The sequence below is a fragment of the Myotis davidii genome, unplaced genomic scaffold, assembly GCF_000327345.1.
Source record: "Myotis davidii unplaced genomic scaffold, ASM32734v1 scaffold164, whole genome shotgun sequence".
Classification (NCBI taxonomy): Eukaryota; Metazoa; Chordata; class Mammalia; order Chiroptera; family Vespertilionidae; genus Myotis; species Myotis davidii.
Window position 1 is genome coordinate 714,830 of NW_006296417.1, and position 12,304 is coordinate 727,133.

Genomic DNA, 12,304 nt, shown 5'->3' on the forward strand with positions numbered 1-12,304 from the left:
AATCTCCTCCCTACCCCAAGTGTCACAGTGCAGCGAGAGCTGTGCTAGTGCAGTGTAAACGGTCTATGAATGTGTTTGAACATGCTTTTGTGGCACTCTAAACCATCTCTAGATGCATGTAACTCTATTCCCACGCCTTTCAGCACGGTACACCGGTAATAATCGTAGAGAACACCTTTTTACTCTCAAATGAACCAAACACCACATCCCACTCAGAGCCACAACCCTCGCAGCTGAGAGCGACACAATCGCTGCTGAGCTCACCTGGTCTATGATCTGCTTGATCGTGTGGAGGCGGATGATGCCGGAGCTGCGCTGGTCCGTCCCCGCATCTCGAGGTTCGCTTTCTGTTCATGGAGTCGGGACAAGACAAAACACCAAATTGCCGCGGTGAGATGAGAACTAACTCCTCAGCCACCAGCACTGTGACATGCTGGGCGCGGGAACCCGTAGCTGGGTGCGCTGTGCCACGGCCTCCATCCACCCCATGCCAGGAGCAGCCCCCGCCTCCCTCGCTCCCATCATGACAACGAAAATGGCTCCGGACAGCCAATGGGGAGGATCTGCCCTGAACGGGAGCCGCTGGGTTAGACCAGTGCTTCCCCACGAGGCTGGGATGAGGAGAGGCAAGTGAGGCCTGGCCTCGGGGCGAGGTGAATGGGGCCCCAACCTCAGTACTCTGCAATACCGGGATCCAGTATGTTCAGAGCGTCAAAGCTCATACTCCACACACCAACATTTCAAAGAGAATCAGGAAATGGGACTTGAGCGAAAATGAGGACTGTCACTTGCCCAAGAGAAACTGTCAAATATGGCAAGTCTCTCAATTTAGCCTGGCTGGTGTGGCTCAGTGGCTGAGCGTCAACCTCTGAACCAGGAGGTCAGGGTTCGATTCCCAGTCAGGGCACCTGCCCAGATTGCAGGCTCGGTCCCCAGTGGGGCTTGCAGGGGACAGCTGATCAGTGATTCTCTCTCATCACTGATGTTTCTGTCTCCCTCTCCCTCTCCCTTCCTCTCTGAAATCAATAAAAATAAAAAAAGAAGCAGTGACTGCACCCCAACATCATTTATCAGAATGACATCTGAGTAGATTTAAATGTTTCGTTAGGAAAATTGGTAGGGTGCTTGTTTTGTGACCTCCATCCACCCCATGCCAGGAGCAGCCCCCGCCTCCCTCGCTCCCATCATGACAACGAAAATGGCTCCGGACAGCCAATGGGGAGGATCTGCCCTGAACGGGAGCCGCTGGGTTAGACCAGTGCTTCCCCACGAGGCTGGGATTAGGAGAGGCCAGTGAGGCCTGGCCTCAGGGCGAGGTGAATGGGGCCCCAACCTCAGTACTCTGCAATACTGGGATCCAGTATGTTCAGAGCATCAAAGCTCATACTCCACACACCAACTTTTCAGAGAACCAGGAAATGGAACTTGAGCGAAAATGAGGATTGTCACTTGCCCAAGAGAAATTGTCAAATATGGCAAGTCTCTTAATTTAGCCCTGCTGGTGTGGCTCAGTGGCTGAGCGTCAACCTCTGAACCAGGAGGTCAGGGTTCGATTCCCAGTCAGGGCACCTGCCCAGGTTGCAGGCTCGGTCCCCAGTGGGGCTTGCAGGGGACAGCTGATCAGTGATTCTCTCTCATCACTGATGTTTCTGTCTCCCTCTCCCTCTCCCTTCCTCTCTGAAATCAATAAAAATATATTGTGAAAAAACAAAAGCAAACTGTCACTTCCCTTGGGTGAAGGGACCAGCCCAGCCCTGAGAGGGGCCCTGAGTGAATGAACACCTCGGCCTCACCCCAGCCTGTACGGAGGCGACCTACTTGCAATCTGGTAAATGTCCGGCTCCTCTCGCGCCAGCTTCTCTCGGGCCACGTCCGCTATTGGTCCGAAGATGGTGACCGGCCTCAGGAACCCGGCTGGGGAGAAATCCAGGGAAGAGCAGCACAGTTTATACCTTGTCTGCCCTGAGCACGCGGACACTACAGGGTACAGGCCAGCGTGCGGAGGAGAACGTACCTTCCCGGAGGACCACTCTCTCGTAGGCTGGGAACTTGGTCTGCACCGGCTGGGCCGACAAGTCCTCCCTGCTCTTGCGGAGATTCCTCTTGGAGCTGCGAAGGCCCCGGAACCTCCAGAAGTCAGCGCGGTCCCCTCCCGCTGTCTTAGGAAGCGTGTACTGCACACTGGCTAACTGCTCAGCCCTGCGCCAGAGGAGACACCAATAAAATAAAGGTGTTTTAAAACCACAAAATGGAAAAAGACTCCCAAGGAGTAAAATGTCAAATCCTGGATAGAATCTCACATGTAGCTTACATCTTACTGGATGAACTAAAAAAAAAGGGGGTTTGTGCAACTGGGTCAATTACAGACACAATGACGACAATGAAGATGAATCTTCACATTCCCAGCATTCCCCGGGGGACTGAACTCTGTCATCGTTACTTACTGGGTTCTGAGAAGCAGCCGAACAGTCCTACCTGTTCTTGTTGGGGATGATGCCTCGTTCCACCTCCTTGTGGTTCTTGCCAATGCGGATAGCGAGCCAGGAGCCCAGTTTCCCGTTGTACAGGGTGTCCACGACCCGGAACACCTCGCCTTTGTTGAAACTAAGTCCATACGGAGATTCCTTCTCGTATTCAAAGTGGGTTCTGATATAGAAAGAATCTCCTACGTCTGATTCTACGATGCGGCGATAAACTAAAAAGAATCAAGACAAAAACATCGTCAACAGCTAGTGGGATAAGAAATGAAGCTGGTGAGAATTCACAGCGCGGAGAGGCCACTGATAATATTACCAAACGTAACAGTGTCAACACTGACCCTGACCGTGCTGGGCACTTGGCCACATGTACACCACCATTACCTCACGAGGCGGGAACGCCCAGCACCTCCACTTTGCAGGCGAGGTGCTGGGAGGGGGTGTGGGTGCTACTGGCACTGGTGGGTGGAGGCCAGGGATGCTCCCTAATGTCCTACGAGGCACAGAACAGCCCACCACAAAGAAGGCCTCAGCCCACATGTCGTGGGCCGAGGCTGGGAGCCCCGTTCTACACGGACAGGACACCTGTTCAACTGGAGAACACCAGGCATTCTGGGGCGTGAACACGAACAGACACCAGAGCACTGCCTAGACAACGTCGCCACAAAATTGTGTGCTTCTGCGTGGTTCTGCCGGCTAATACACAAATGGGATTTTCCCGAGCCTTGCCCTGGGTTGGTCGGCATCCTACTTAAGCGAGAACACGCTAAGGCGGGTTGGTCCTATCACGGTGCGTGAGATGAACACGTTCATTTACCCGACTCTGAGCGCCTTACTGAAACGGAAATACACTCCTATCTCAGTCCCCAGCTCCCACAGCCCGCGCCCCGTCCCGCCGCTCACCATCCTTCTTCTGCTGCGCCAGGATCGTCACCTCCTCCCCCCGCGGCAGGTCCAGCAGGAAGAGCACGGCTTCCTCGCGGATGATGTTGGTGAAGTCGACGTTGTTGACCTGTCAAAATGCCGTTCACAGGTCACTCAGGCCGTACTTAAGGGTCACAAAATGCTTATCTACACAGGAAGCAAACATTCTGTTTACCCAACTTAAAAAGATCACATCCGTCAGATGGAAACATGTACTCTGGAGAAAGAATATACTATAATTTAAAGCAAGCAAAAACCAAGTAAAGCAAGTGAAGGTGTAAGTTCATTTAAAGAGCAGTCACCATGCATCCTGACTTTGAAGACCATTCAGTGCAAAACCTAACCAATGTAGGCCAAAGACAACTTCTAATTCCAAGTATCTATTATTACTGGAAAATCTCTGCCTTTAAAACTTTAAGTTGTAAGTTCTGTAAGTGTGCAAAGAGCCCTGCTTTACTAGACTCTGCTAAAGGAATCAGAAGGAAACGAGATGGGAAAGAAACAGCGGATGTGCTGCGGCATCGCTGGGAACGTCGGCAGGACGGCTGAGGGCTCAGCGGCTGCCAGGCAACAGTGACCTGTATCAGCTGGTCCTAAGGACCAGGAGGGCCTCGTCCAGGTGTCAGTCCAGGTGACTGTGCGCTGGGTGACAAAAAAACAGTAGCGTGCACAACTTGGACAATCCGAAACAGAACACATCACTAAGAAATAGTGTTAAGTGGATGAATTCCCTAAGTCTAGAAGAGTCATTAAGGAAGGCAGGAAAAGAGCACCCAAGATCAGAGGGGGACAGAACGGCCGTGTGCGGAGCCCCAGGAAGGTGTTCCGGACGGACAGCAAGAGCTCAGCGCACAGCGAGGAAGTCAGGGACGCGCAGGCTGAAGACACGAGGCCTCGGATGGCTACGAACGTCAGAGGCGCGGTGGTTACGGAGGAAGCCAGGCTGCTCAACCCCATGACAGCACGGACCGAAAGAGAAGCTAGGAAGGGACTCAAGTTCAACAGCCGAAGGAGAGAAATGCGACAGGAGGGTTGGAGAGCAGGAGGGGGAAGAGAAGAACATGGCCCATGGGACTGTGGGTCAGAGACAAAGTCAGGACAAGGGAGGTGGGAGCCTACAGGCAGGGAGACGCCGGACTGAGGGGCACTGACAGCTGGAGGGTGGGAAGTAGAGCCCGTGCAGAAACTCACACCCGGGAGGTGTGATCTGCTGGTTACAATGGCGCATGTAGTGGTAGTGCGGACATTTTAAAAAGAGGAGAGACAGGTAAAGATGTTCCCATGTCACTGGCCACACCGCTAGGGAAAAGCAGGCTGCACCAACAGGGCTGCCCTGGCTCCTGTGGGTGAGGTCAGAGCCAGGGCAGCTCCATGTCTGCCTGGAGGAAACCCCACCTCCCCGCGCTGAAGGTCCAGGGGCTGGGGGACTGCGGCCACGCCCACGCCCACGGAGAGCAGCGCCCGGTGCTGGCCACTGTGAGTGTGGCTCACGGCAGAGCCTTGCTGTCGGACGTGTAGCTGAACTAAAAAGGTCCCTATTTCATGGATCCAGGACTTCCTTTGTCTTGTAGGTTCTATGAACCAAGGATTAAAATGAGACCAAAGCACCCACTGTGTAGCAACACACAGCCCAGCCCTCAACCAGAGCAAACGCAGGCCCCGGAAGTGACCGGCCCGGCACAGCCGGGACCTCATGGATTCTTGGTCTGAATGTTTACTTGGCTCAAGAGACTGTGGCGTAGGTTATTCTCTGTGTCGTATGGTGGGTCTGCCATGTTGGACGCCTCTTCCTAGAGCTCTACGTGCTTCAACCCCACATGCGTGAGTGCGCTGACGTACCCTGAGAATTTGATCGCCCTCTTCCAAGCCTTCTTTGGCTGCAGGGCTATCTTCTAGAACGCCAGCGACAAATATCCCGACATCATTGCCACCAGCCAGCCGCAAACCCACGCTATCTCCTTTTCTGAATTTCACCAATTTCATGCTGGGCCTGTGGGAACAAATATCTCGTTTGAAACGGCGAAGAGAGGCTTGAGGAGTTACAGCAAACTGCTACCATGAAAATCATGTTCAGAGTGAAATAAAGGACCATCGTGTCTGAAGTGTCGCCCACAGCACTGCTGGAGGACAGCGAGGGTCAGGCTCACAGTGCCACGTCACGTCACCACAGAGGCAGCAGGACTATCCCACAACCCAGATGGCGTGGAACCTGGTTACAGCATGTACGTCTCAAGCCCATCAACTGAAGAATATGAAGTGATAAAAGGTGTAGAATATAACAACTTAGAGATGCTAACTAATCCAGAGCAGGCTCTCAACCAGGGCTGTGTTTGCTCCTAAGAAGCGTCTGGAACCATTTCTGGTTGGCACAGCCCGGGGGAGAGGGGGAGGGATGTGTACTGTCAGCTAGCGGCCAAGGATGATACTACACAAGCCACTAAGAAACAGAGATTTGGCCTAAAGGTCAATAATGCTGAAATGGAGAAACACTGATTTAAAAAAATCAAAAAAACGCTAGGGCATTAGAAAGTTTGTCAAAAATCTGGTGTCTAAATAGAAAACAATTTTTTAATTCATGGCCTAAAAACTAGGTAGAAGACAATGAGAAAAAAGTAAACATCCAGAAAGTACCTTTGCTGTTCTCTAATCTCTGATTCTGTCATATAATTTTTAAAACCCAATCACAGCATTAATGGGATGCAGTGTTTTTAAATATATGCCATATGGTTGGAAACGGAACTCTCACGTTCAATGACGCTTAGTAATGGCTAGAGAGGACAGCCCAAGTTAAAGCCGCGTTACCGAAGGATCCCGTCTTCATGCGTGGAATTGGGCAGGACACCATCGGACGGGCTGACAGGTAAATCCACATCTGGTTGTCCAACTTGAGCATACACAGGCTTCGGTTCTAAAAGAGAGAACATTTAAATGGTGCAGAAATCACTTATTAAAAAATAAAATAATAATGTAACAAAACAGTGAAATAATCAAACAAGAAGGTCTGCAAAACATGTGAGTTCGGAGAACCTGGTAAGGTGCACGTATTACATGTGAAGAGTGAAGAGTGTGGTTAGTCATAAACCCTAACGTCTTGGTAACAGGCATGGTGTGGCACCATCGCCCGTGCCTTGCACAGGACCAGCTGGGAGGCCCGAGAAACCCATAGGAAGAGCCCCAGGAGACTGAGAATATAGGAGAGCCGACACTTCTGCTATGGCCACCCAAGCAGCTGTCTGTCCTCCCTGCGGGAGATTTATTTTCCCATTACCCACAAGCCACCACAAGCAAGCAGAGCCCAAAGACTTGAGAAAAGGACCTAAGAGGCATTAGAACCGAAACCTCCAGGCCTTTCAAGCAAGCAGATCTCGAAACCTTCGGATTCTTACGTCTGATCTCACACACAGCTCTACAGGGCACACTTAACAAGTGTTTATGAAAACCCTTTCATTAAGCAGATAACCTAACATGTTTTTCTTCAGCCAAGCTAATGTTTCTCTTCAGGGAGCAGCTGCAGAACCACCGTCCTCACTGTGAGTAGCTGTTAACCGTGAGTAACTCCGATCTAGAAAAACATCCATGCACGCCTCCTGATCCATGCCAACCCTCCGCCATAAAGAAAATGCTGGAAGTTACAGAAAATTCAACGCAGGAAGCAGTAGCTGTAATAATAACAGTAACAACAACAATAACACTAGCAGCACTCCGAAGTCTCCCCTAACCTGGCAGACCTGCGGCCAGAGGGCACGTCCTCTGGCCTCGGTGCCTGAGGCTCACCTGGGAGAGTGGCTGCCGCCTTCTCGTTTCTCTCCACGGGGCCCTCTTCCACTGCCTTCGGGGCACGATCGTCCGCGTGCTTCATGGGAGGCGAGACGGTCCCGGGTTTGGACGCTCTCTCCTCCTCTCTGCTCCGGTGACTACACAGGGATCAAATGACAAGTCACGAGAGAGAAGAAGGCTGGGAACGTCTCTTGTAAGAGAAAAACTTTAAAAAACGATGACAAGGGGCTTCCTCTAACAGCTCTCAAACGGTTATAAAAAGCTAGCAGTTGCCCGGCCGGCGTGGCTCAGTGGTTGAGCGCCAACCTATAAACCAGGAGGTCATGGTTCGATTCCCAGTCAGGGCACGTGCCCAGGTTGCGGGCTCCATCCCCAGTAGGGGGGTGTGCAGGAGGCAGCCAATGAAAATACTATAATTACTATGATTGTAGTACGATTATTATGCAATACAATTATTATTATACAATTGCATAATAATCTGATTTCAGTAACATTTCAGATGGGACTCATATAATTTCATTACATTTTTCTTAATATTTGAAAAATCAATGCTCTCTTTAGTGCATTTCTGTTATCTACCGAGAGATGGAGGCATTATTCAATAATACATGCAGACCTAGAGCTGTGCTGTTTAACGTATTGTAGACTTCACATTAAAACCGTTTTCACACAGGCACAAGTCTTGGCCCAGTGTGAGCTCTGAAACAAGACTGAATAAAACACAAACTGAGCAACAAGCAAGGTCGGAAGAAAATCAGTGTAATCATTCTCTCTACCCATAGATTGTTTTTAGCTTAAAAACAAAACTATTGTAACATTCTAAACCAGGGATTGGCTAACTTTTCCTGCTGTGGGTCATGCAGCCTCTGTTGCAAGCTCTTAATTATGTCATTGCAGAATGGGTTGTAATAAAACTTTATTTGCAAAACTAGGCAGCAGGCTGGCTCTGGTCCACAGGTTGCACTTTGGAACGCGTGTTCTATACAACAGGCTAATCAGTCTAGTAAAAGACTCCTACTCTGGTTAACTTCCCTGAACAGTGAATTATATAAGCTTGCAGGCCTCAGCAAATTGCAGCTGTGGGCCAACTGTCTTTATCAATAAAGTTTTACTGGAACCCAGCCAGGCCTATTCATTTACATATTGTCTACGGTTCCTTCTGTAATACAAAGACAGAGCTGAATAGTGACAAGGGATATGGTTCGCATGCCTAAAATATTTTACTATTTGGCCCTTTAAGGAGAAGTTTGACCTCTGTTTTTCTAGATAAGAAATACTTAAACTGATTAAGAAAAACAGACATAATCTTGAATAGTCAAAAGAAAACCTATCTTCTAGATTTAGTTGTAAGTAATGCTAGAAACACAGACCTAGCACACATAACTATTCTATTTTGGACAAGAGTGTGATTACTGCCCAGCTGGTATGGCTCAGTGTTGAGTGTTGAGTTATGAACCAGGTCACAGTTCAATGCCAGGTCAGGGCACAGACCCGGGTTGCAGGCTCAAGCCCCAGTACGGGGCAAGCAGGAGACAGCTAATCCATGATTCTCTCTCATCATTGAATCTGTTTTTCTAGATAAGAAATACTTAAACTGATTAAGAAAAACAGACATAATCTTGAATAGTCAAAAGAAAACCTATCTTCTAGATTTAGTTGTAAGTAATGCTAGAAACACGGACCTAGCACACATAACTATTCTATTTTGGACAAGAGTGTGATTACTGCCCAGCCGGTATGGCTCAGTGTTGAGTTATGAACCAGGTCACAGTTCAATTCCAGGTCAGGGCACAGCCCCGGGTTGCAAACTTGATCCCCAGTAGGGGGCATGCAGGAGGCAGCCGATCCATGATTCTCTCTCATCATTGAAGTTTCTCTCTCTCTCTCCCCTCCTTCCTCTCTGAAATCAATAAAAACATATATATATTTTAAAAAGAGTGAGATTACCTGCCGTTGCTGGGGTCCTGTGGCGAATGTCTGGAATGGTCAGAAGGCTCTGACCGCTGGTCAGGAGATCGCGACCGGCTGTGGCGGGGAGCCCTGTCATGTGACCGACCAGAATGATCTGATGCCAGCGAATGAATTTCTGAAATGTCTGTTAAATAAAAGGGGCCATTTAGTTTCCCAGGAAATGAGTTCAGTGAAATATAAGGTACTCCAATGAAAACGGAGATAAGCACTAAATCTAATTTCATGTAAAATGGTTGATTTAAGCAGTCACTTCAGCAGCCACTGATCAGCAGTGGCGTGCTGTCCACAGGAAAACATATATACAGTGACAGCATGGATGGGCCTGGAAGGCATCATGCTAAGTGGTAAGTCAGACAAGGACAAATACTGCATGGCCTCACTTACATGTGGACTCTTAAAAACAAGAGCAGCCAACCCCACCATCGCCGTGGCCATCATTTCAGCATACATGCAAATCAAATCATCAGCTTAGACCTTAAGCTTGTACACTGATGCATGTTAATTACCTCTCTGTAAAACTGGGAAAAATAAAATGACCCATGCATATACATTTGTAATTCTTAGATTCTGAAGGCGGCTGGCTTGTAGGAAACTATCTCGGTCAAACACGCCGAGTCTCCCTAGCACGTTAAGGGACGGGTCACGTAAGGGGACAAGGACCGCCCTCACCGTCCCTCTCCGAGGCATTGGCAGAGTGGATGCTGTCCGAGAGGTCGGGCACGTTCAGCAGCGTGGCCCGCTCGTCTCTCTGCACCACCATCTTCAGCTTGCCCTTCGACCTTTCTATCAGCGTCTTGGCATCCGTCAGGGACATGTTTTCCGTCACGGTGCCATTTATCTGCAACAGAAAAGCAGTCATAGGTGGAAAGCGAATGACACAGATACGAACAGTAACGCACGTCCACTGTGAGCAGGAGTGGCTACGCTGCTCCCCGGCTCGCTGGACACCCCAAAACATGCTTCACCCTTTGCTGAATGATCAAGCCCCCTCCTTCCCGGAATAATAAATCTTTATACTGTTACTCGGACAGAAAACCCAAACTAGCATCCCCTGGCCCCTCCCCAGAGCCTGTCTCTTTCTATTACTGACACAGCAAATACACAGAACAAACATCTCAGTAACATCCAGAGCAGCTGTCAACACCACTCACTGGTGGTACAAAAAGCTACACCACTAGCTTCCTACACCGTGGCTCTGCCGGTGAGAGATACACACGCACAGCGGAGAGATCTCTCAGGGTGCCTCTCTGCCTGAAGAAGGGCATCGGTGCGGACGTGTGAAAAGGACGTGGCGAAGCAGCCCGCCCCCCAAACCCCGAATTCCAATTCTTCTGGGAAAACTGCTTCCAACGTGGGCAGAAGCCATGTGGTCGCACCAGAACCGGCTTTCTGTTTCCGTTCGCTAAAGCGTAGGGTAAGACTGTACCTTCAGGACAACGTCGCCTTCTTGAATATTGCCATCTCTCGCTGCCAAGCTATCTTGTGAAATCTCCTTCACAAATATATGGCTGGCCAGTCGGAGACCGTATTCTGCAATAACATATTTAAATGTCTTTAGTGTAAGATCCTAAACACTTAAACAACGTTTAAAAGTGTAAGACTACCAATCACTGCATAAAGAGTTTTCAAATAGCCCGGCTGGTGTGGCACAGTGGTTGAGCATCGACCAAGAACCAGGAGGTAACAGCTTGATTCCCAGTCAGGGCACACGCCCTGGTTGTCCCAGTAGGGGGCGTGCAGGAGGTGGCCGATCAATGATTCTCTCTCATCCTTGATGTTTCTCTCTCTCTCCCTCTCCCTTCCCCTCTGAAATCAATAAAAACATATGTACTTTTTAAAATTTTAAAACAGAACCAGTACCAGGAGCTTATTCTTGGCCCCTCTGTAAGACAGCAATTCCTTTCGTCCTCGGGGAACCTGCACTCCGTGTGCAAGCAGAGGGCAAGAGCGTGGTGCCAACACAAGACCGGCACGCACACCTACTCCCATGTTCCTGAAGGAGACCACGCCCCGCGGAGAAGACCCGTTCTCTCTGGCCATGAGGCATGGCACACTGGCTTCCTAAGCTCGAGAGAACACAATTCCAAGAAGCAGAGTGCGTGAGGCGGAGAACTCTGGGAAGGGACAATTCCAGGGATGGCCTGCCTTACCACGCATGTTCTGCTTTTGTTTTCCCAAGTTTCTAGAGCAAAAGTCTTCCTATCTGATCCTAGTGCCCGTGGCCCTGAGAGCCATACCCCAGGGCATTCATTAGCACACACTCCTGGGTATTAGTCAGATGAAGGCTGACAGCTAGCCAGGTGGGTATGGGCTAGAGACAGACCCACCACTCCCGTCCTTTCCACAACCAACCAAGGAGCCAGGAATGAGGCAACAGCCACTGCATCCATGGGCAAGGAGCTGGTCAGAGTTGAGGAAACTACCAGCAGAGTCCAGAGGCCTGCAAAGCTGTACATTTCTTTTTTAACTAGAACAACTACAACATAGCGCCAACAGGAAAAGGGTTGCTGCTAGTGCTACTAGAAAGGAGAAAAGGGCTCTTAGTCTCACTACATTTAAAAAAAGAGAAGGAGAACCAAGGTGGGAAATAGAAAACGTTTTAATAGGAGATAAGTTAACAGAACTGCTACTCGAACTTCCGAAAGTTCCATCAGTTACAGTTTAACTTACGGCAAACACACAGAGTGCCCACAAGCAGGCACAGACTCGGGGGGAAAGGGAAATGACTTTCTAGGCAGCGCTCGCCAACCTCTCGGACCTCACGGACGACCTGTTGGCGGCCGCTGTTCTAGGGGACCGAGGCCATCACTATGTGGTTTAGAAACGGTCATGTCACCGAGAAATATGGGAAAAACTGTCCATATGCAAGATTTAAAAGTAACAAATGACCAGAACAGAGATGACTCCCAAAATATTCCTTACACTAATTTACTCATTTACTCCAAGGGTGTGCAGGAGGCAGCTGATCAATGATTCTCTCGTCATTGTTTCTCTCTCTCCCGCTCCCTTCCTCTCTAAAATCAATAAAAATCTATTTAAAAAGGGGAAAAAAAAGAAGAGAAAACAGGTACTGTCGGAAGCCTGTCCTACCAGGAGTTGACTACAGCAGCAGCAGGACACAGAACGGAGAGAACAAGGCAACAAGAGCAAAGAAC

The 12,304-nt window shown here is 49.6% G+C and overlaps 1 protein-coding gene across 1 annotated transcript in view; it reads right to left on the reverse strand.

Moving 5' to 3' along the window:
- The window catches only part of TJP1 (tight junction protein 1), a 112,182-nt gene that overhangs the window by 36,809 nt on the left and 63,069 nt on the right, over window positions 1-12,304 (reverse strand). Inside the window, 12 exon segments of the mRNA XM_015569104.1 lie at window positions 265-347; window positions 1,819-1,914; window positions 2,015-2,199; window positions 2,476-2,695; window positions 3,381-3,489; window positions 5,241-5,391; window positions 6,204-6,309; window positions 7,176-7,315; window positions 9,126-9,273; window positions 9,819-9,987; window positions 10,576-10,679; window positions 11,820-11,937. Coding sequence (XP_015424590.1) covers window positions 265-347; window positions 1,819-1,914; window positions 2,015-2,199; window positions 2,476-2,695; window positions 3,381-3,489; window positions 5,241-5,391; window positions 6,204-6,309; window positions 7,176-7,315; window positions 9,126-9,273; window positions 9,819-9,987; window positions 10,576-10,679; window positions 11,820-11,937 — 1,629 coding nt within the window.